General features: G+C 39.8%; 1 protein-coding gene across 5 annotated transcripts in view; it reads right to left on the reverse strand.

Moving 5' to 3' along the window:
• PTPRK (protein tyrosine phosphatase receptor type K) overlaps positions 1–21,850 on the reverse strand; it is a 449,549-nt gene that overhangs the window by 70,426 nt on the left and 357,273 nt on the right. For all 5 annotated transcript variants that reach the window (XM_075597282.1, XM_075597281.1, XM_075597279.1 and 2 more), the window contains exons 11-13: positions 19,583–19,688; positions 14,970–15,234; positions 12,629–12,665 (exon numbers count right to left, since the gene is read on the reverse strand). In XM_075597282.1, coding sequence (XP_075453397.1) covers positions 12,629–12,665; positions 14,970–15,234; positions 19,583–19,688 — 408 coding nt within the window. The remainder of the gene's footprint in view (positions 1–12,628; positions 12,666–14,969; positions 15,235–19,582; positions 19,689–21,850) is intronic.

Here is a 21,850-nt window from a genome sequence, read left to right on the forward strand (position 1 = left end):
TTGAAACAACATAAGTCTTAGCTCAGATTATGAAACCAAACACATGAAGTCCCATCTTCTGCACCAGTGACAACTCTGGTGGAAAACTTATGACATACTGTATGGTAACGTAGTATATAGGGATTTCTGTTTTCTGTTTTATCCTTTTACTTTTAGAAACTGTCCTGCATTTACTGTAATTGCATGTTCTTGTAATCCTTTTCCTGTAATTGAGGCACTGTATTTTTATATATTAAAACATTTAATAAGTAATGCTTTGGGCTCTGAATGAACTTTTGCACGCTTTGTAGCGAGTAGTTACATATTCAGACACATTTTGCTACAACAGATGTTTTTGTGTTAACTGCATAGGTTTTCTATCATAAACAGGGACCTGGCAGATTTATTAATTTTACATCTTTTATTTGCATTTCTCGGGTGGTGAAAACGTATAGATATGATTGCAATCGAGTAAGAAGTTAACATTAACGCATTGAAGGTACCTTGCGCAGGCGAAAGGTAAGTTGGCTAGTGTAGCTGTGTGTATTAACCCTGGTTGCATATCTAAGTCACTTGCTCACTTGTGTGCTATTCGTGACAGGTGGTATATGGGGACAGAGCTAGGAGATATTGACCATTTGAGGGACCTTTGCTAAGGTGAAAAGTGGGGCAGCTTGCGAGCTGTTTATTAACCCTTGTCCCGTATGCAGGTCCTGTGCTCACAGGTGTGTCATACGTGACAGCGGGTAAAAAGTGAAAAACACCCTCCATTGCATGCTAAGAGATAATGGGGAAAGACAGGGTTGCAGACCTGTGCATGTGTTCAGAAATGGGATTTTTAAAAAAAAAAAAATGTTTTTTACGAAGATATAACTAAATTTTAAAAAATCCACATTTTGTAAATAATTGTGCATAAGAAAGGTTTAATATATGTAATTCATTTCAGACTTATGGTTTATAACCAGCATTAATATTTTGAATATAGGCAGTTCTGCAAAAACATATATATTATATTTAAAAAAAACAGAGCTTTGGTGATGTATACAGTAGATTCCTTTTGTTAATATAAACATATAAACATGAACTGGATACGCCTATGGACCACATAGCAAATAAAGAACTAAGGCTACCCTAGAGATGCTACAAAGATATTTCTGCCTCTTCAGAACGAGTTATTCATTCCATCTTACCATGTACTTAGAGAAAATAGAATGACTATCCGATTTATTTGCAGAGAGCTGTCAAGGGGACAAACTATTCAGTGTACGGAAAGAAAACAAACAAATTTAAAATATTATGCAAATAAGTCTTCTGTATCTAGATAAGATTATGCTGGGAGATGCATTTTTTTTTTTAAGGCATCCAGTTGAATTTGACCTCCGCGCCCCCAAAACAGTAATAGCAATCTGAATTTCTAACATAGCATTACCAGGAACATCCATAAAAGTAATAGGACACATGGCATTGAGGAAGAGTTCTCAATGCATCGCGAACACTCCTTAAGAAACAGGAGTCTGTCCTTAAAGATTTCTTTACTATGCCCAAATGGAAATGTACTGTACACGTCACAGGTCACAATTCGTGTTTCTCTTAATCTCCTGGTTTGGCGGTGGAATGCCATGTAAAACAAACAATGATTAGCAGAGTCGGCATTCTCTTCATGGAACGAAGCAATCCTTTGAATCACAAAATCATTTAGTTGGGGCTTTCACTGTAAAAACTTTGGCCAAAGGTACCACAGTCAAGAATTATCCAATGTTCGCACCATGGCCTGGATATTCGACCGTTCTGTGCAACTGTTTTAGATCTCAACTATCCTACACTAATTATGTACATCCACCAAACTGATAAGAAAAGATAGGAAAAAGTCTGAAAAGGTGTCCAAATCGGTCACACCACCTACTGTAACTTGGTATTAGTACAATATCTACTCTTTTGAAAATTGGAATATAGCTATAAAAAAAAACCAACGTAGAAAATGTGTGTGCAATTTACACATCTTAATGAATGTGACCCCGCGTGTCGGATTTCTTTAATGCTCAGATTAGTCACTACCAACATTTACATTGCACAAAAAGGATTTTACTCAAATGTTGCTAAATGCAAATACAACATGATTAGAAATATATGCACTACAGATGCCACAGGGTTAAGAATGAACGTTCCTGCCTTTTGCTTCGCCCTGTGGTTATAAGCTTTATACAGCCACGGATTACGAGAGCTCCATGTCTCACTTACAGGCAGGGCTCCAAGCACCAAGCGCTTGCTACAAATCCCGCTCTGCGGGCGTCTGTGCTGTGAGACTTGGCAAGTATCTCATAACATGGAGCGGAGGAGAGTTCCTTCACATTAATAGATTTGAGAAGCAGGTCAGGGAACATTTTTGTTAGGGAGTCCAATGGAAAGAGGAAACAAACAAAAAAAGTGGCGAAAACTCAATCAACAAAGTATCTTCCCCCAAACAGAGCCCTGTCCCAGCAGATGGCATGCAAGATGTATTTAAAAAAAAGGCTGTAGAATAAGTTGGTGCTGAACACAATTCGAGAATTCGGCACTAGTGCGGTCTTAAAGATCTTATAAGAACACAGATCCCTTTGCTGCTAGGCGCATGGAGTCACTCCCCACAGTCTCCTAAACAAGATACACCCTTCGGGGTGAAAAACGAAACAGAATATGCACACAGCGCACCGGATATCAGTACAGATACACATGCCCATTGGCTGAGGAAAGCTAGCAGGCAGTGCAAACGGGGTTTCTACTCTACCGCAGTGAAGGTGCAGTTCGGAGACTGTTTACACAGCACCACCCTCGGCGTCCCGTTTTACACCACTTGATTAGCGTTGTCCTCACCCTCTGTGGCCTTTTGGGTTTGTGCTTCTTTTTGTATTGCTGTGCTGTGACTTTCCTGGACGGGAGGTTGCTTTGGGAAGGATTGCATTGCACCTTATGCTTGCAGTGAGTCACAGTTACTGTTTTTGTTTCACTATTACTCTGATTATGCATTGCATATATGGGTTTCTGTTTTTGCTATAGGTGACAGACTATAGACAATCTATACAGACTATTTTGTTCACTTTTGTCAATTAAGTGTATTTTATTGATGTTTTTTAGCCCTACAGATCCCCGAGATTTGAATAAATCTATATCAATGACATATCTGTACTGATCCCTGGGGCGCTGTGTGCATATTCTTTTTTTGTACAATGAATGGGAATGATTTTTTTCTTTAAGAGTCTTAAATCACTTACCCAACCAACAAATAAAATAAGGAGAAATGTAAACAATAGATTTAGTGTCACCAATGTCTATATACTGTAGCATTCAACGACTCTCAAATTCTACAATGGCATTTAAAGATGTGCAGAGTTGTATGCAGTAAGATTATGAAAAAGGTTACATCTCACAGGGCCAGATTAACAAATGGCCCATTATGGTTTAGCACTGGTTGGTAAATATGGCCTGTAAATGTTTAAACCCATACTTTGTTTTAATATTTCATGAATAATTGGGAAACCACGCTGTGGTTCTTTGCAACCACAAAGCAGACGGTTGCTGGCTGTTTTTACTATGCACAATAAAGGCTCTGTAAGATTGATGCTAGTTAAGGAGAACCTAGCGTTTTGTGTCCCAGTTGTTGCAGGACTGCATGGTATCAAAGCAGTTAGCGGTGTCTTTATACAACATTCTTCACAGTGCAAATGGGAGAGAAGTGAATCTTGCCCTAGTAGTGATTTAGTTAATAGACTTTTCCCAAGGCCCACTGTTTATAAAGATTCTCCCTGCAGGAGGGCAGACATGGATATTGGCAGGACAGCTACACAGACACGCTTTTCCTCAGAAAGAGACACTATCATATGTAATTTAAAGCTCGCGGATTAATATTTCCACATTATGCTTCCATACACAGCTTTGAAAACAGTAGGAGGGAGTCCAGGATAATAACCAATACATAGTAAGACCAAATACACCCTTAAAGCCGACATGATTACATACTAATTTGTCTCCATTTGAATAATAAGAAAAAAATGTATATTCTCTACCATTTGTTTATTTTTACATTTGATTTGTTCACAATAAAGAACAAAATATTTGCTACAGTATATAGGTTGCCTTTAAATTGTACAATCTGCTCCAGCTTTTATTGCCAAGCATGAATATTTGTACCTTGATTTTGTTCTTTAAATATATAGATTTTTAAAATAGCTTTGCATACATGTATCCTTTGTGAAATGTGTGACATAAATATTACCTGATCTTTTAGCTAATATTTAATACTATAGGACGTATTGCTTTTTCATTGAAGCAGAAGCTTGTAAAATAAAGGTTTTACTGTAGGCGATGTCTCAATAGCCATCTTCAATAACCTTGATTAAAAATTAAATACAGTAGATTGCTTACTCCATGTCTAGCTGTAATACGGACAGCTGCTCTTATGACACTTAAAACATCTCAGTATGCCTATTGCAACTTAAATATTCCAATATATTTTGACCTTTTTGAAAAATCTGAGATTTTAAATAATAATAAAAAAAAAACTATTTAAATGCAAAAAAGGGGTTTGACCCTGGTAGTTCCTGGAACATTGACACGCTACTTCAGCTAACAAAGGTGAACAGTATAGACCTCATACCTGAATGGTAAACTCACGAGCTAAAATGTGAACATTTGAAGTACAATAGAAGCAGTATTTTTTAAACAGATCACCAATACAAAGATGCAAAGTATGCGTAACGATAATGCCAGAAGATATTCAGGATTTTTATAAATCTGCATCACCCAAGGTTAATTTGAATTGCAATCTGTACCTCTTATAAATATAAGGAATTTGGTTTTAGGAAAATGTGAAGTCACAAATCTCTAACAGTAGAAGTAAGCAACAAACCTTTCAATATAACAAAAGACATTCATTGGTGGTCTGGGAATACCAGAGGGCATAGTCTGGAAGATAGTCCGCAGAATGGTTTGAATGTACTAAAAATTAAATATCATGGGTCTAACAACAATTCACAAAAATTACAGATTCATCTTTGTAACAGTTACGATTAGACAAATTAAATATGAAACACGTCATGATTGTGAGAATGCAAAGGTCAGATATCCATTTGTTACTCAAACTTAGGCGTAAGCCGGTCAAAAATAGTCTCTTTACATGCAGCAAGCTCATCAGAACATACTATTGATATGAATCACGTTATTCCAGGAGCTACGGTGATAAAGATATGGGACATGTTATATGTTCAGGCATGTTTTTTTTTAATTGAAGAGTTTTTTTTTTCTTAAGCCATAATGGTGTCATCACATATTTATGAGGAAAGGGGGATAACGATACACCCAGAAGGTGGGTTTATGCTGTGTTTCAATGAAGGGAATTGAGCATATAAACCCTGCATTTGGAATATGAATTTAGAATTTAACAGAGTGTCGTATGTCAACTAGACACGTGATTGATCATCTTTCATGCTACAATTACCTCTTTAGAAGGAATCTGATAAGTGTAATGTGGTAACGTTAGATTTTTCTATGTTCCCCCTTATTAATTTATGAAACGGTCTACATATATTGTACTGTATGTTTTTGTAATAATCTTTCTGTAGCATAAGCACTATACTATTTTTGGAGAGATCCAAATTGGTAAAAAGTGGAGCAAAGCATTCACAAAAATATATGGGGCTATAAACCAGAAGCTAAATTAGAAAGGCCTTTATTTACTCTGGTGACAACATGGTCAAACAGGTCAGTCACTAACGCGTTTTGCGCTTTTTCAAAGCGTGGGCAAGTTGAATATTCTGAGCAATTATATACTCACAGCCATCAATTGATTCATGGATCTTGAGCACTGATATCTAGAACTTTGTTCTTCTTTCAACTTGTATATCTATTACATTCAATAGCTTGCTTCATTGAACCATTCAAATATATTTAGATTTTTGGGGGGCTACAATACAAAACCATTCACATTTGTCTCTAGCAAGTTGAATATTCTGAGCAATTATATACGCACAGCCATCAATTGATTCATGGATCTTGAGCACTGATATCTAGAACTTTGTTCTTCTTTCTACTATACTATTTCTACTATACTATTTTTGTAATGACTTTGGGCTCCGATCAAACTTTGCACATTTTGAAGAGAATAATTACATTTTCTGACACATTTTGCTATAAGAGATTTCTGTGTGCTAATTACATATTTTGTTTAGTAAACAGGGACCAACGACTATTCAAGTGAATCTTGATATATTTTGGATGGTGGTAGCGATTTAAGCTACATTTGTGACAGTTGAGGGGAGATATTCATTTGAGGGATCTTGCGGAGGTGAAATATGGGTATGCTAGGTAGCTATGTGTATTAACCCTGGTCACATATACAAGTCACATGCTCACAGGTGTGCCATTTGTGACAGTATGAATGAGAAATCACCTAGCAAAACTCCACTTATACCCCTGATCAATCACAGATGCTGCAAATGATAAAAATGGAATGAGTAACACAGTGTGCTTGTGTGTTTTGCATGTGGGGAAGGACACTGCCTTGCATAAGGGCACTGCTGTAGAAAAATAAGAGGAGCCTTGTACCAATCGACTCCTGATGAAGTCCTGCAGGAGAGACGCAATCAGATTACCACTAATAGGTTTGCCAAGTGTCCAGTATTGAACTGGACTGTCCTGTATTTGGACTCTGTCCAGTCTACGGTATTGCCTCTCTAGACATAGTGACCTGACTGGCTTATGGGACCACGGGATTTCCCCCTAGCAAGGAGAGAGCAGCTCTGCAGCTACGGGAATAGTGAAAAGAAACGCAGGGCAACAATTGATTAAAAAAACGTTGATATCACATAAACAAATAGTGATATAATTGAAGTGAAAAACAAGTGAATGTGTATAATCCATGTGAATTGGTGATTCAACTAATTGTAATACAAGTGAATATAAACATGACCTTAGATAAGGCGTAGGTAAGTTATGGAGTCTGTAATCCACAAAAGATGGCTAGTCATCGCATAGAAATAGGAAAAAATAAAATGAACAAGCGCAAGACTCAGTGTAGTATAAAAAGTATATATACTGTATTGTGAATAAAAAAATGTTGTGTATTGCACGTACAAGAAATCTGTTCTTTTAAGCATGTAATGTGACAAGCGGCATGGGTTACAACGATAGGTCCACGTCCACATCGGAGGAACAGTGTCGTCAGCTGGTATGTCCAGTAGCCACAGGAGCCCTTGCCATCGCAGAAGGTGTGTGATTGAGATCCTCAACAGGTAAGGATTCTTCCCCTGCAGGTCATAGGATATTTCCGGTTCTCCTGGATGCTGGGGTTGACACAATCCGTGTAGTAGCTATGTCTCTCCAGAAAGGCAAGAAGCAGTCCTATGCTTTGGGGAGCAGCTGCCTGTGATGTCACCTGTGCGTCGCGTAAGCAACCAAATGGCGGAACATTAACCAAAGCCCAGATTTTCACTGCAGGGCAGTAATATTAAAGCTATGTAGCTACAGTGAAGCAGGGGACTTGCAAATAAAGCCCACAATAAACATCCAAAGCATTTCATAGACGTACACTGGCGACACACTTTATTCGAGCTCGGCTAGTCCCACGAATTCGGGTATACTCGGGTGTATTGAGGTTTGTGACTGTTTTCTGCCCGAGTGCATTGCGTTATTTTCCAGGCAGGGATTGAAGCATTTTATTCCCGCTGGCTGCAATACTGCACAGTATATATATATATATATATATATATATATATACTGCATTACAATTCATGAATTTATGCCATTTGGTAGACACGCGAAGCATTGCAGCCTATTAAATCCTAATCATTATCATTTAACAGATCAGCCGCCCGTCAGCCAGGCATGAACCATGGCTGGGAAGGCAAACGCAACGGGGCTTGTCAGAGGTGAGGAGCGGCGCATTCCAGGTATCTGCCAGGTACATACTGGGTATTTGCTCGAATAAAGTGTGTCGCAGCAGTACGTCTACTTCATCAGGAAAAAAGTACTCTATTTACATTACTTTTTTTAAAAGAATAAAAAATATCTAATGATTGTATCAAAGCAGGTACAAAAATTGATTTTGTACTTGCTTTGATGCATTCATTAGAAATGTTTTATTCTTTCTAACCCGATTTTCTGTGGACTACAATATATATATATTAAAGTTACCAGTACCTCAGTGACGTACCCCTGATGAAGTCACAAAATTCTGACACGACGAAACGCGTAGGGCTTTCCTTCTGGTTTGAGAACTGCATGTGAGAAGCCATCTTTTACACGGAGCTGAGAGCGGAGAGCGGAGCTGGAGCCAGTAACACAGTAACATCTCTTCCGGAGGAGGATTGACACGACGTCTAACTGAGGCGCGCCCGGAAGCGGAACTCCATCCTCTGTCCGCGAGGCCCAGGTCCCGGTTATGAGTGTGGCTGAATCATACATCCTTTGCTTGCGTTCTCCAACGCTTATTATTCAGCGACTTTTGTGAGTTGCCATTTTTTATCTTGTCGCAATAAACCTTTATTTTATTGATTTGCGCTATGGAGCATGCACTTTCCTTTTTTGTTTTATAGATTAGTGAAGAAGGCAGTTGTTCCTGTGGAAAATTGCTTGGCGTCTCCAGCGTTTTTATAAATACAGGCATACCCCGGTTTAAGGACACTCACTTTAAATACACTCACGAGTAAGGACATATCGCCCAATAGGCAAACGGCAGCTCACGCATGCGCCTGTCAGCATGTCCTGAACAGCAATACCGGCTCCCTACCTGTACCGAAGCTGTGCACAAGCGGGGAGACTATAGACCCCGTTATTATTGTATTATTTACATCAGTTATGCACGTATATGACGATTGCCGTACAGTACATGCATCGATAAGTGGAAAAAGGTAGTGCTTCACTTTAAGTACATTTTCGCTTTACATAAATGCTCTGGACCCATTGCGTACGTTAATGTGGGGTATCCCTGTATACATTTTTACTTTTTTCTTGGCATAGTTTTTACTTTTTTATTTTTGTCATTCCTTTTGTTCACTCCCTATCCCATTCCTCCCCTCCCTACCCCCTTTCCTATCCCTTCCTTTTCTGTATTGTATGGTGTTTGTCTTTGTTATTTGTCACCTGTTCACACTCCTATCCATTATTGCATGGTTGGCTCATGCTATTTAGCAAGTAATGTATTGCTAATTGGTATAAGTGTGTTGGTCTGTGCTTATCTATTTTTACCATCAACTAGCCAATAAGTTGTTTAATTTTCCATACTCTCAAACCTAGCACACTATCAGGTTATACATGGTATCATCTCTGTGCAGTAAGGCGCTGCAATTTTTCTGTGTGTATATATGGGCATCCAGGTCATGGGGCGTAAGGGAGACATAAGTAGGCTTGAAAAACATATGCATACATGTGATAGCACAATGTATTAAAACTAATCACATGATATATACTACTGTTATTAACTAGCTCCATATGATCATCATACTGCTCACATCTCATCCATAATACATCGCGGCATGCGACAAATTGATACCGCATCCATAACTTGTAAATGTGCTAACAAAACAAACTTTAGTGCATACACCATCTACTAGGGTTAACCACGTGAGGGAAACATGACAGTGAACAATAAGTGAGACAACATGAAGAAGGCTGATATAAAAAATCACTAAAAATCACAAAAAACACCCCAATTTTAGATCCTCATTAAGGCCAAACGGTGCCACAGTCCTGAGTTCAAAAACATGCCTTGCATCACTCTGCAGCAAGAGTCTATTTCTGTCCCCCACTCGTGCGGGCGCTGGGACCTGCAGGATAGGCATACACCTGAACGTTGCCAATGAATGTTTTAAGTCTCTAAAGTGTTTGGCTACCGGAAGGCATTTGAACTCCTGGTCATTGACATCAGATTGTAAACACACACACACACACACACACACACACACTTTTTTTTTTTAAACTAATTAACCTCTTCCAGTTTTTTTTTTTTACAATCTGCAAATAATACTCAACATGATACATTTGCCCTCAGCAGCAGAATACTTTATTCTACTGTATAGCCACCCGTGTTTACTAATTGGAAAAAACAAGTTGACTGAACGGTTCTGAATATTGTGTCGGCACAAAGATATGATTGGAATTCACTTTAACCTTCTACGACCCTTTATTAATTTAATATGGATGGGGGAAAAAAACGCATTGATCAATATTCGCAGTAAAGCTATGTTTCTGAAAAACATCTGAGCTAAATCCATTGAAACATGGTGAATGCTGATGTGTATACAATCATGTGACAAGGCAAACAGAACCAGGGACTGTGGGAAACGTTCAACGTTTTTAAGTGACAGCTACTGCCCCTGTAACCAGAGCGAAAGTTTCGCAATAACTTAATTAATGGCATACTCTAGGGAGAGAAAAAGACCAATATCTCGGCAGACGGAGAGATTAATTAGGGTGAACACAGGAAAACACTAACCACCCAAAAGTGGTAGGGAAACTGAGAAATAAACCAATTATAGCACGAGAGAGAATGAGAGAAAAATAAATGATGCAGTAAGCGCCATTAACCAGAATGGTTGCTCATGCATTGTTAACTGTGCATTACTCCACTGCTCACTATATTGAATAAGGGCCTAAATGTTCATGTGGGTGAAGAGAATGAGGGCGCGAGAGTGAGGGAGGCAGGAAGAAGCCAATCAGTCATACAACAGGTCAACTAATATACAAACACAATACTAATACACAAACTAATACAAACCCACTTAAAGCAACAAAGAATATAAAAAGAGACGCAGACAATATATTTGAAAATCAACAAAAACACGAGTAGGCACATATTCCTCCTGGCCATCTTTTCTAATTGACTACATCACAGGGGACAGAGTTGTCAACCGTCAAGGGACAAAATCAGTGACATGTGGGGGTTCGAAACCGAACAAAATGCCATGTCAATGCAAAAGAACGTACTGTAGTGCCGACGAGTATTCTAAAACAAATCTGGGGCAATCACCAACAACACCCAGGTACATGCTGGGTACATGCTGCAACATTTCAGTGACATTTCTGCAGACAGACTAATGGCCCATCGGATTAACAGCGGGGGTCCCTGGCAGTCCCATTAAAACTGAACGGGGACTGCCAGGGACCCCTGCTGTGTTAATCCGATGGGCCATTAGTCTCTGCAGAAATGTCACTGAAATGTTGCAGCATGTACCCAGCATGTAGCTGGATCTTGTTGGTGATAGCCCCAGATTTTCCAAGGCAAGCTTAAAGCAAGTTTTAGAATACTCGTCGACGCACCTGTATTTCTAGCAGTGAGAAAAGCAGTGAACGTGGATATGTCTGTCAGGGGCTCTAGGAATTGTGTTGCCTTTAAAATATACGCCTCGTTCATTTAGCTCACCCCTTCTAAATGCAGCCTCTTATGCCAAGTAATTGGCGCCTCTTTAGCACCAGAAGAGAGAACAGAAATGAAGAGTGAGCTTCTCATCATGAAGCCCTACACCGTGATGCACTGCAGATAAAAAGCAGTTGCTTAATCTAGTTCAGCCCATCAGTGAGCTCTCAACTCTAATTATCCGCCTGCAAATCCAAGCTAGAGTAGCACTAGACCTCTGAAGAGTGCTTTCTGGCATTCATTTAGACTGTTCTTGTTTACGCTGCGGGAATCAAAAACCTCGGAGTTGACAAAATTGTGCAATTATGAAATGAGCAGGTTAAAAATACAGCCGGAGAACACGCTCCTAACGGTCTGAACATTAAGCCCTCTCCACGAGCAAACCAGATTTCCTATGAGCGAATGTCCTGCGATTGAACTTCTTTGGCAGAGGATTCAAGGAGACAGAACCTGCAGCCTTTCAGTCGACTCTTCGTCCCACTTGTATCGAACGATGCAAAGTACTTGCAATCACAAGACAACACCCAAGTACTGACAAGAAGTTCATTCCTTCCTTGCCAGAGCCTCTCACAAATGCAATGAACAAGATTAATTCTGGAGCACATTGTTTGTGTTTTTGTTAAAGGTAAATTCAGTGAGTCTAAGCACTACTAGATTCATTTGTTCTAATAGTACATGGATATTTAGTACAGCTCTCCTCAAAACTATGAAAACAAAATTTGACAAAAATATTATTTGTCATCTAGGAAACAGATGTGTGTTTTTTTTCCCCTTAGCCCAGAATCGTTGAAGCAATAGTTATGTACTGAAAAAGAAAACATGAGAATTGCTGCAGAAAACATAAATCGCTTGTTGAAGGCGACATTAACCCATATGGTTAAACTCCAAAAGCAGACTGCTGATTAAAAAATAAAAACTCGGATACATAACATATTCCTTTTGCCACAGCTCAGACAGCTCTAAACAAGCATGATGTTTCCTTATAAACCAATGCTGCCAGCTTTTTACTAATTCTCCAGCTGTTCACAGGAACAAGACCCTGCAGAGCAGAAGATTTCAGAAACAAATTCATCATTTCTCTTAAATCCTGTCTACTCCTACAACAACATTTTGGTGGCCAAATACCAGCGCACTCTTTATATGTGCAGACATGCAAGTAGGTAAAAGTGCAACTATTGTTCTTAGCCAGCCGTATACAGACAAGCCATCTTTAATAGACTCGGGCAATGCAAGAGGGCCCATTTGGAAAAAGTGGAATAGGCTTACCTTTAGTAGCAATTCTCACACACTGAGTTTTCGTTTCCTAGTAAAAGAGGAAAAAAGAAAAGTACTGTAAGCATATTTTTTTGTCATTTCTATTAAGAAAACTGCAGCACTACGAGATTTCACTTGGGGCAACGATTCAGTCAAAGCAGGGCCACAATAAACAAGCGTGACCTTTACTGTCCCCCTTACAGGTAATACCTGCAGTAAAAGTATGGCATGGCCATTTCCCACTGTATTTTAGGGGGCAAACTATTTCCCTTCAGTAAAAACCGTAGTTACAGTATATCATCAGGTTGTGCCGCTACGTAGATATATGGCAATGGAAGTCTACTGACAAGTTCACGATATATTACAGCTATTTTGTTCTATCACCTAAAACCCAAGCGTGCCGACATGTCTGGGATGCTTACACGACAACAAAGAAAGGTTAGAGTTACTGTACGTGGGATACAAAGTGTTACTGAAAGTTGATATCAACCAAAGAAAAACAACATGTGCTTTTAAAGGACAGTGTGACTGTAGTTCGTAAACTGCAGATGTCTTTTGCTAGAGAGAAGGGCTGCCCCCTATTGGAGCGGACTGATATTGCATTTACATTTACATTCCTCTACCTGCGTTTCAATTAGAATTGTCTATTTCTGAGCAGTTTTTTTTTGTGTGGTGTTTTTTTTATGTCTCCCTATGCTGCCATTTATTTAAGCAAAGTGACCCAAACACAAAGATGAACAAATTAAAGTCATTTTTTGTAACTCCTTTAAGACATGTCCGATTAAAAAGCTGCTGTGATCATTTCTTCTGTTACCTGGGCTTACTCAGCCTATACCCCCCAAAACGCCCACAGTTCCTAGGAACCATTTCACGATCAGCAAGCAGATGTGTAATCATTTACATCCACGGCTTGGCCTCGATTTCCAAAGGGTCAGCAAAAGCGTCTTCCAATTTCAGCAATATCACCACTATCAAAACCCCAAACAGCAAGGAAAAAAACAACTTCAATTTTCTTTTGGTTGTACGTGTCCAGTTACAGATCCCCAGCTATCAATCTTGCTGCATATCCTAGCAATTTCACCTAATCCCCCAGACACCTGCCATGGTGACTCTATAACAGCAATGCTGCGATCCCAAATAGGACCCTACTTATCTAGAGTAAGATTCTTAAATTGGATTTTAAAGCATCTTGTGCTATTGCTACCCGCGCTGTGCCTTGCTGCCATCCTCCAATTCAGTCTAAACAAAGAAATCATTCACAGGTGGCAGCATGAGGTTTGAACAGTCATGTTGCTTCTCACAACTGAAACCCACTGCACTTCTTAACTTAGCATTGTGTTATTTGGTATGGTAGGCACACCGAACCAGCGGCAACATTCAACTGTGGTGCATAATGAAGACAGCAGGCGACAGAGGGGCTCTCACGTGCAGAAGATCTCCTTGGAGTAAGCATCCCGCTTATTCAACGTGTTACTTGATTCTGTTTAACTAGTTTCCAGCACAGATCATACAGCACATTTGCTAAAATAGTGGATCTACATGAATTTTGCAGGAAGGAGACGACTATTTCAAAGTAAACAGATGCTGAAATAGTCTATTGAGAGCAGACGAAGCGGGAGCATAAGACACCATAAAATACAGCCTTGTTTTACAAAGATCCAAAGCACTGCAAATGCGCAGCAATCTTTCAACTTGTAATTACTGAAGCGGTCTGCAAAGTATTACTCTGCACAGAAAGGTTACATAAAGCTAACATTTCTAGGACATATGCACTGGTTTACAGAACTATACTTTTACACACACTTCATGCAGTAGACCTCAGGCTTCATTAACTCCTAGAGATAAGCAAGATGGGTGCGAACTCCACCGGCAGGGTGTGTGTGTGCACTCAAGTTTGGTGTCTGGCCCATAGGAATCATTACAATAGGTAACCATCCAGAGGAAGGCCATGTGAAACGTGCTATTTTATTTGTGATCAGTAAATGATGTACACTTTGTTCAGATCACATTATACAATTTACAAACTATATAAATATCACTTTTGGAGAAACAGTTGGAACATATTTGCAGATATTAAAGATGGTACCACTGCTACGTATATTCCTATAGCACCCAGTTACTCGCATCCATTGCTGTATTATTGGAATGGCTGAATTGCCAAGTGTTCATCATTGAGCTGCTTGAAGTGTGGCTTTAGGCTTATATTTGAAAACCTACTGCACATATGTTGGCTCGTTAAATGTTAAGGACAGAATGTGTTACCTGGGGGAGTACTTTCACTTTATTGCTGAACCATGCCAAGAGGGACTGGTGCTTTAAGCAGACAAGTTTCCCGGGCAATACAAACGCTCACCTTCTCGACGCTGCTCACTGCCTGGAAGTAGATGTTATAGCTTTTGCGAGGCGCCAGAGGCGGGTTCCAAAACCCCAGATAGGTTCTATTGTCACCCACAGTGAATGGAGCAGCTTCAGGAAGATTAGCAGGAGGCAACTCTGCAGCAAAGTAGTAGGGGGAGCCTCCGCTGGGATAGACCACGGGAACCTGGTAACATTCCATTCCCCCGGTCTCTCTCTTTGTCCGATGAGGATGCAGCTCTTGCACCACAATTTGATAGGCACTGCAAAACCAAAAGGAGGAAGCACTGATCAGGGGAATCCGCCCTACATGATTTCTGCTGGTTACAGGTGATCTAGAGACTCTTGCATGTACAGTCTGGTTAAAGTATTGCAAAGGAATGCCTAAGTGGGCACTAAAGACATGGTCTACTGACCAGTCCTAAACATTAGCAAACCTTATGACCCATTTAAGTGACTATTAGTACAAACACTAATGAGCTAATTCAATAGACTCCAAAGAGACAGAAAGCTCCCATTGGCTTGAATTTCTAATTTTCTCTTCTATTTAAGTAGTTATGAGTAATTGCTACAATACTGTGTGTAATCAAGCAGTGTTTTTAAAAAAATATATTTTTATCAGACAATCTTATTACGTCCTAGCTAGAAATAGATCATTGGCAAGCAAAACCTCATTTTAATAGTTATTTTCTTTTAAAAAATAAAATAAAAAATGTGATTCCTCCTAAAAGAGGAGCAAACCACATATTGTGAAAAGTAGGATATATGCTGCTTTTGTCAGGGACTGGAAGTTTACCAGGGAAAGAACGCTGAAGTGATCAGGACAGAGCTAAAAAGCAATTTTTAGAAAATCCTAATTAAAACACGCCAAAAATAAATACATTAAAATATAAAACTAGCTGGATAATTTCACAGTGAAGTGGGTTTTCAGAAACCACCGCCCCCCCTCCTTCCCCTAAGAAGATTAAACATGAAGTGATCCTCAAAGACCAGTATTCTAACAAAACTGTCCTTTGTATATACTGTCGTTTCACAAGCAGACTCCTTTCTGTGAGGAAACTTTCACACAAGAGAAACAAACATGCAGAAGAAAAGAGCTGTCAGACATAGATTAGTCCAATCCGACATTGGTAATTGCATGATTAATCTGAAGAATAAAATGTGATTTATATGCTAGTTTGTTTTGATGCTGCGTGCATATTTATCAACTCATTTAACCCATGAGACGTGTAAACATCTCACGCATTGCTGAATGATGCAGCATGAGCCAATTCAGAGGGGGTCAATAACGGGCACACATTTTCCTGCTACTGCATAAAAGTATTCTAACAGGCTCTAAAACACTTTTATAGACTTGGTGATACAGGGAATACGGATTGCCATCTATATATTACTATGCAGGCTATCAACAATCTTTACCCACAGAAACATCATTTTTTAGCATTTTTAGCATGTAAGCAGCCCAACAACCTCAAAGGAACCCAACATTTACAGAGGACTCGTAACAGATTAAGCTCTTCGCCTGATATGTTCCAAGATTGTTCGTTAGCTTTTCCCTTTGAAATGATATTATGGGAGGCTCACATTCTGGGCTGGACATAATGACTGGCCGTGGGCTCTGCTTAAGGCACCAATTTGCAGTTGTCATACCATTAGAGACAGAAGGAGCTGACAGGCTTCTCAACCTCCTGACCTTGCTGTGGCTTCCACGGTATATTGGCTCAGAGCTATGCGGATCAAAAACATAACTGACATACTGTAATGTGGGAACAGATGGACAGAAATCTGTCCACTGCACCAAAATAGACTGCCTTGTATCTCTACAGTTGTTGAAGACAAAATCCTTAAACTTCTTCAAAGCAGATGGTATGTGGCCTACAACCCCACCAAAAACTTTCATTACCACAGTTTGTGCTGCTTCTTTTTTTTTTTAAGGTCCATTATCCGATTTAACATCTTCAAGGTTCAATAGGTTGTTCTTTTCAATTCTTTAACAAAAGGTCCAAGTGGTGTGAAATAAGCATATTATTGAGGAAAATGTATGTGTCAGATGACTGTGCTCACCCTGTTTGACACTCGGATCTTAATTTACAGCATCTGTGAAAAGGACGTTGTGCTTGGAGTAATTTACAAGAATGAACTAGAAGGCAGAACTATTCTACCTCTGTGTGTAGCAGGGAGGAGGGACACGCTTTTCAGGCATGGTCAACATTTCCTACTATATGGGAGTGGTGTCTTCTGGCTCCTTCCCTTGGCATATGTGTTCTTGTCAGATGTCTGTGTTCTAGGGCAGGTTTCTCTGTGAGTGAGATTGGAAGCAGCTTTATGTTGAGTTTACCAGTCTGCATGGAATCAAACTACTAGATTCACTTCTTGTCTGTTTAAAGCAGTAAACCGACCGGCACTTTAAATTTCCCTTTGCAAATCGGCCATTATTCTTGGAGCGCCCCTTGTGACGGAAATATTAACTTTTATATTCCTTGCCTCCTTAGATGAACAGTGTAGCAAAGATAAAGATAATAATACATAATAAATAACATTTATAGAAAGCATGATTACTGCTTTAAATAACTGTTTTTTTTCCCCATTACTGCTACTGTACCATTTGAGCAATTAAGCTTAATATGCCGTAAGTGGTCTTTAGATGAGTGATTTAACTGGTGTGAAGGTGATGCTATGAGTGCTGAAGAAAATGAGTTTGTGCAGATATTCCTAAAAGCAAATATGTGACAGGTGCCACAATTCTCAGCTATAATCCTAATCACACTTTAGCTAGACATGCTTTCAACACATGCCTGATTGAAAATTGACTATACTGTAGCTTTTCGCTTCACACATACAACAAAGCTACTGCTGTTGTATACAGCAGAAATGCTTTAAAAAAATAAAATAAATCTAGTATGTTTGTGCATAGTTTCAAGTCAGTGGCATCAACATGTAATAATAAATGGAGCTGACTCAGATACACAAGGGGGAAAACCCACTATAAGCGCATAGCTTTAATCTTCTACTGCAGTGCTAAGGAAATCTATCCTAATCTGCAAAGTATCCATCCCCAACACGAGAGATGAGAGGAGCAGTGACACAGATCGAGAAAAAGGAAGCACACAAACCAATCTGAGGAAGAGGTACAAACGGGTCCATATATTTATTATTCCTAACCTGCTAAGCGGACTCATCATCATCCATCCATTACTTACGCGGTTTCATATACTTAAACATTGTGACTTCTGTATTTGAGGCCATTTCGGTGGCCAGAGCCAATATAGGACCTCAAATAAAACTATTACACACACACTATGTCAAAAACAGAACTATGGGTCTCCTTTGCACATTGCAAAATAGCATAGTTTGGCAAAAGTTCCTCTTCTGCAGATCGAACCCAAAAAAAGGAACCAAACAGAGTAAAACAAAACCAGAGGGTTGGAGCAGCATTTTTTACGTACTTATGGAGTTCTCTTCTTGTCCCTTTTTTATATTTCATATAGAACTTATGGAGTTCTCTTCTTGTCCCTTTTATATTTTATATCTCCTTGTTCAGGAGATAAGCATTTTAAGTGTTAAAAGGAAGCTCTTCCAGAGTTCATTGCCGTCTCAAGGTTGTAACCTTAGCGGCAAGAGATTAAAATCAAGTTTTTGAGGTTTTTTTTTATTAACACCAAAGGACAAACAAAGAGCAGGACATGCTCACGGGAGCAAAATGTTAACATTGCACAGGTACAATTCATATTGGGTTCTCGGGGGAGGGGGGGGGGGTGAAAAGGGCATTGCTGCTTCAAGTCATGAATATATAAAATCATGTATATATACATATATTAAACTTTAATAGAAAAGTTTTCAGACATTAAATAACTTGTGGTGGGTAAAAGAAGTGACACAAACCACCACCATACAGTGAATAACAATACCACTTGTGGTGCATTTGCATGTCTAAGACAGATCTGCAACCCTGGCTTTCCCCATTATCTCTTGGCATACAGCCAGGGATTCTGGCTAATGACATGCAAATGAGCACAGTGTGTCACTTTACTTCTTAATCCATTTAAACAAGGACCCCTATAAGATCATGTCAAACTCTCAATGATGAGACCGAAAAGGTCGAAACAGCTGTCCGTGAGTAGGTTTACTGGCTGTGCTGAAAAGCTGTGTAATGCGGCAGGCATACGTTTATAGGGGTCCATGTTAAAATGGATAAGACGTAAAGAGTGACACACTGTGCTCATTTGTATGTCATAACCCAGAATCCCTGGCTAAAGTAGAAGCATTGTATGCCAAGCAATAATGGGGAAAGACAGGGTTGCAGACCTGTATGAGACATGCACCACAAGTGGTATTTTTATTTACTGTATTAACATTTTTCCTAAATGTTGCTCTCAGTACAGGAACAACAAGGGAAAGGGAATACAATTATAAAATGAAGGTACCATTCAATATAAAATAAATAATAAGTACATAATAATGAAATAAATGCTATAAAAGGAGTAGGGAGGATTTTTAGGGGAAAACTTTGACATTAATGTTGAATGAATATTGATTTGCAAAGATTTCCTTACTCGATCCCAGCCAACCTGCCAACCCACTCCTGCCCAACTTTATAACTTCTCCATGTACCTGATAGGAGCACCTTTGGCCTGTGCAGGTCTCAGCAGAACGGTGATTGTGGTGGCTGTTTCATTGAGAGACGCATCAACCCCTTCGTAGTCAGGTAATGTAGGAGCTTTGGGAAGAACAAAAGAAAAGGCTGTTTCTTGCGAATAAATCAGGACGATTATCATGACCATACCTATTAGAATGATGAATATATGTGACAGCTCAGGATTTGCAATGTGCAAGAGACTGTGTAAAAAGTATTTCGGAAGCAGAGGGAAATAAAGTGACTTGCCCGAGGTCGCAAATGTGATATTGGTTATTGAAATAACATTACCTACTTTAAAGAGGCAATCCAATCGAAGGAATTTATATATATATATATATATATATATATATATATATATATAGATATAGATATAGATATATATATATATATATATATATCTATATCTATATCTATATATATAGGTATCTATGCCATGTTAGCTGAGCTTAATAATCAAAAATGAATAGACAATACCGTTCTGTGGCTAACGAAATGCTTTTATATTTGCGCGAGCTTTCGAGATACACCGATCTCTTCTTCCAGCGGTGTTACAATAGGGACCACATAGTATCTACACACATTAATAGTAATGCAACAACACCCTCTAACATTTCTACACCTACCCACACCATCCGTATACACTCCCACACACACACCTTTTGTAAAGCGCTGTATACACTGTGGGCACTTTTTATAAATTTATACACATACACACATACACACACTCTCTCTCACATCACTAACATTCAGGGACCATTTAAGACCTTAAGTCAGTGATTCCAAACCAGGGTTCCGCCTTCTGTGGAGCAATACCTGGGGTTCTGCCTACGGACGGAGGCCGTCCGCACTCACTGTGCGGCCCGCAACGGCTTCTCTGGCTCTCCCCCGAGCCCGCTCTCAGTACTGCAGGAGCGCGCTCTAGCAGTGCACCACTTCCGGTGCCTGTCCTGCTGCTAGCTCGTCTCCTCCTCCGCCGGCAACCGCAGGATACCATCCTCTCCTCCCGCCTGAGGTAGGCATATGAGGATGCAGGGGGGTGGGGGGTCGTGATGTGAGATGCAGGGGGGGGGGGGGTGAAATGCAGTGAGGTGGGTATATGAGGATAATGATGATGAGGGGTGCTGGGGGAGATATGAGAATGATGAGGGGGTGCTGGGGGAGAGATGCTGCTGATGATGATGATTTTACTTGTGCGGGCCGATTTTTTAAAATATGTTTTTGGGGGGGGTCTTTTTAAAATTAATTGAGGGCGGTGGGGGTCTTTTTAATATGTATTGGCGGGGGCATTTTTAATATGTATTGGCGGGGGCGGGTATTTTTATTATGTATTGCGGGGTGGGGTTATATGTATTTAGGGGTGTGGGGGTTTTGATATGTATTTTGTTGGGGGAATTCAGTTACAGTGGGGTAATTGATGGAAGGTAGGGGCGAGTGAGAGGAGAGAGGGAGGGAGTGAGTGAGGAAAAGAGGGAGTAAGAGTGAGACACAGGGGAGAAATACATGCAAGGCAGAAGGGGGGGGAAGAGTGAGTGAGACGGAGGGGAGATAAATAGTTGGGTAGAGGGTGTGAAATAGAGGGGGCTCGTGAGGTGTGAAATTAACCTAATATGTGTCAGCCAGATAGGAGTTCCCCGAGATTTTTCGAAATACTTCAAGGGTTCCTTCAAACAAAAAAGGTTGGGAATCACTGCCTTAAGTCATAAATCGCATACTGCACAGGGGGTGGGATAGGCTTCAGTCGCAGATACATTCCAAGATGCACTGTTTTTAAGTAAAAACCTTTCTTGCTTTATCCATTGTAACATCGCCAGAAGAAGAGATCAGTGTATCTCAAAAGCTCGCACAAATAAAAGCATTTCATAGCCACAGAACGGTATCGTCTATTCGTTTTTTTTTTTTTTTTAACATAGGACAGAAGCAGGGGGTCTCAGAGCTGAACCCCATTCATTTCAGCTCTGGGGGCAACCTGCTTCTGGATACTTACCTCCTCACGGGGTGCTGGTAGCCACACAGCTATCTACTAGCAGGGATCACGTAATGGCTTGGGGATAATAGCAATAGACTGCTTCTCACACTTAGCAGTAATGAGTATTTCTGCTGAGTCGAGGACATGGACAATACACGGTCCATTATAATAATGTTACATTGTTGCTATAACAATAAACAAAACATTTTCTGAAATTAGTATTACCATTGCACCAGAGTCCAAGTGAAAACAAATAGTATCCACATACAGGTATGTA

The sequence above is a fragment of the Ascaphus truei genome, chromosome 4 (assembly GCF_040206685.1).
Source record: "Ascaphus truei isolate aAscTru1 chromosome 4, aAscTru1.hap1, whole genome shotgun sequence".
In the NCBI taxonomy this organism is placed as follows: Eukaryota; Metazoa; Chordata; class Amphibia; order Anura; family Ascaphidae; genus Ascaphus; species Ascaphus truei.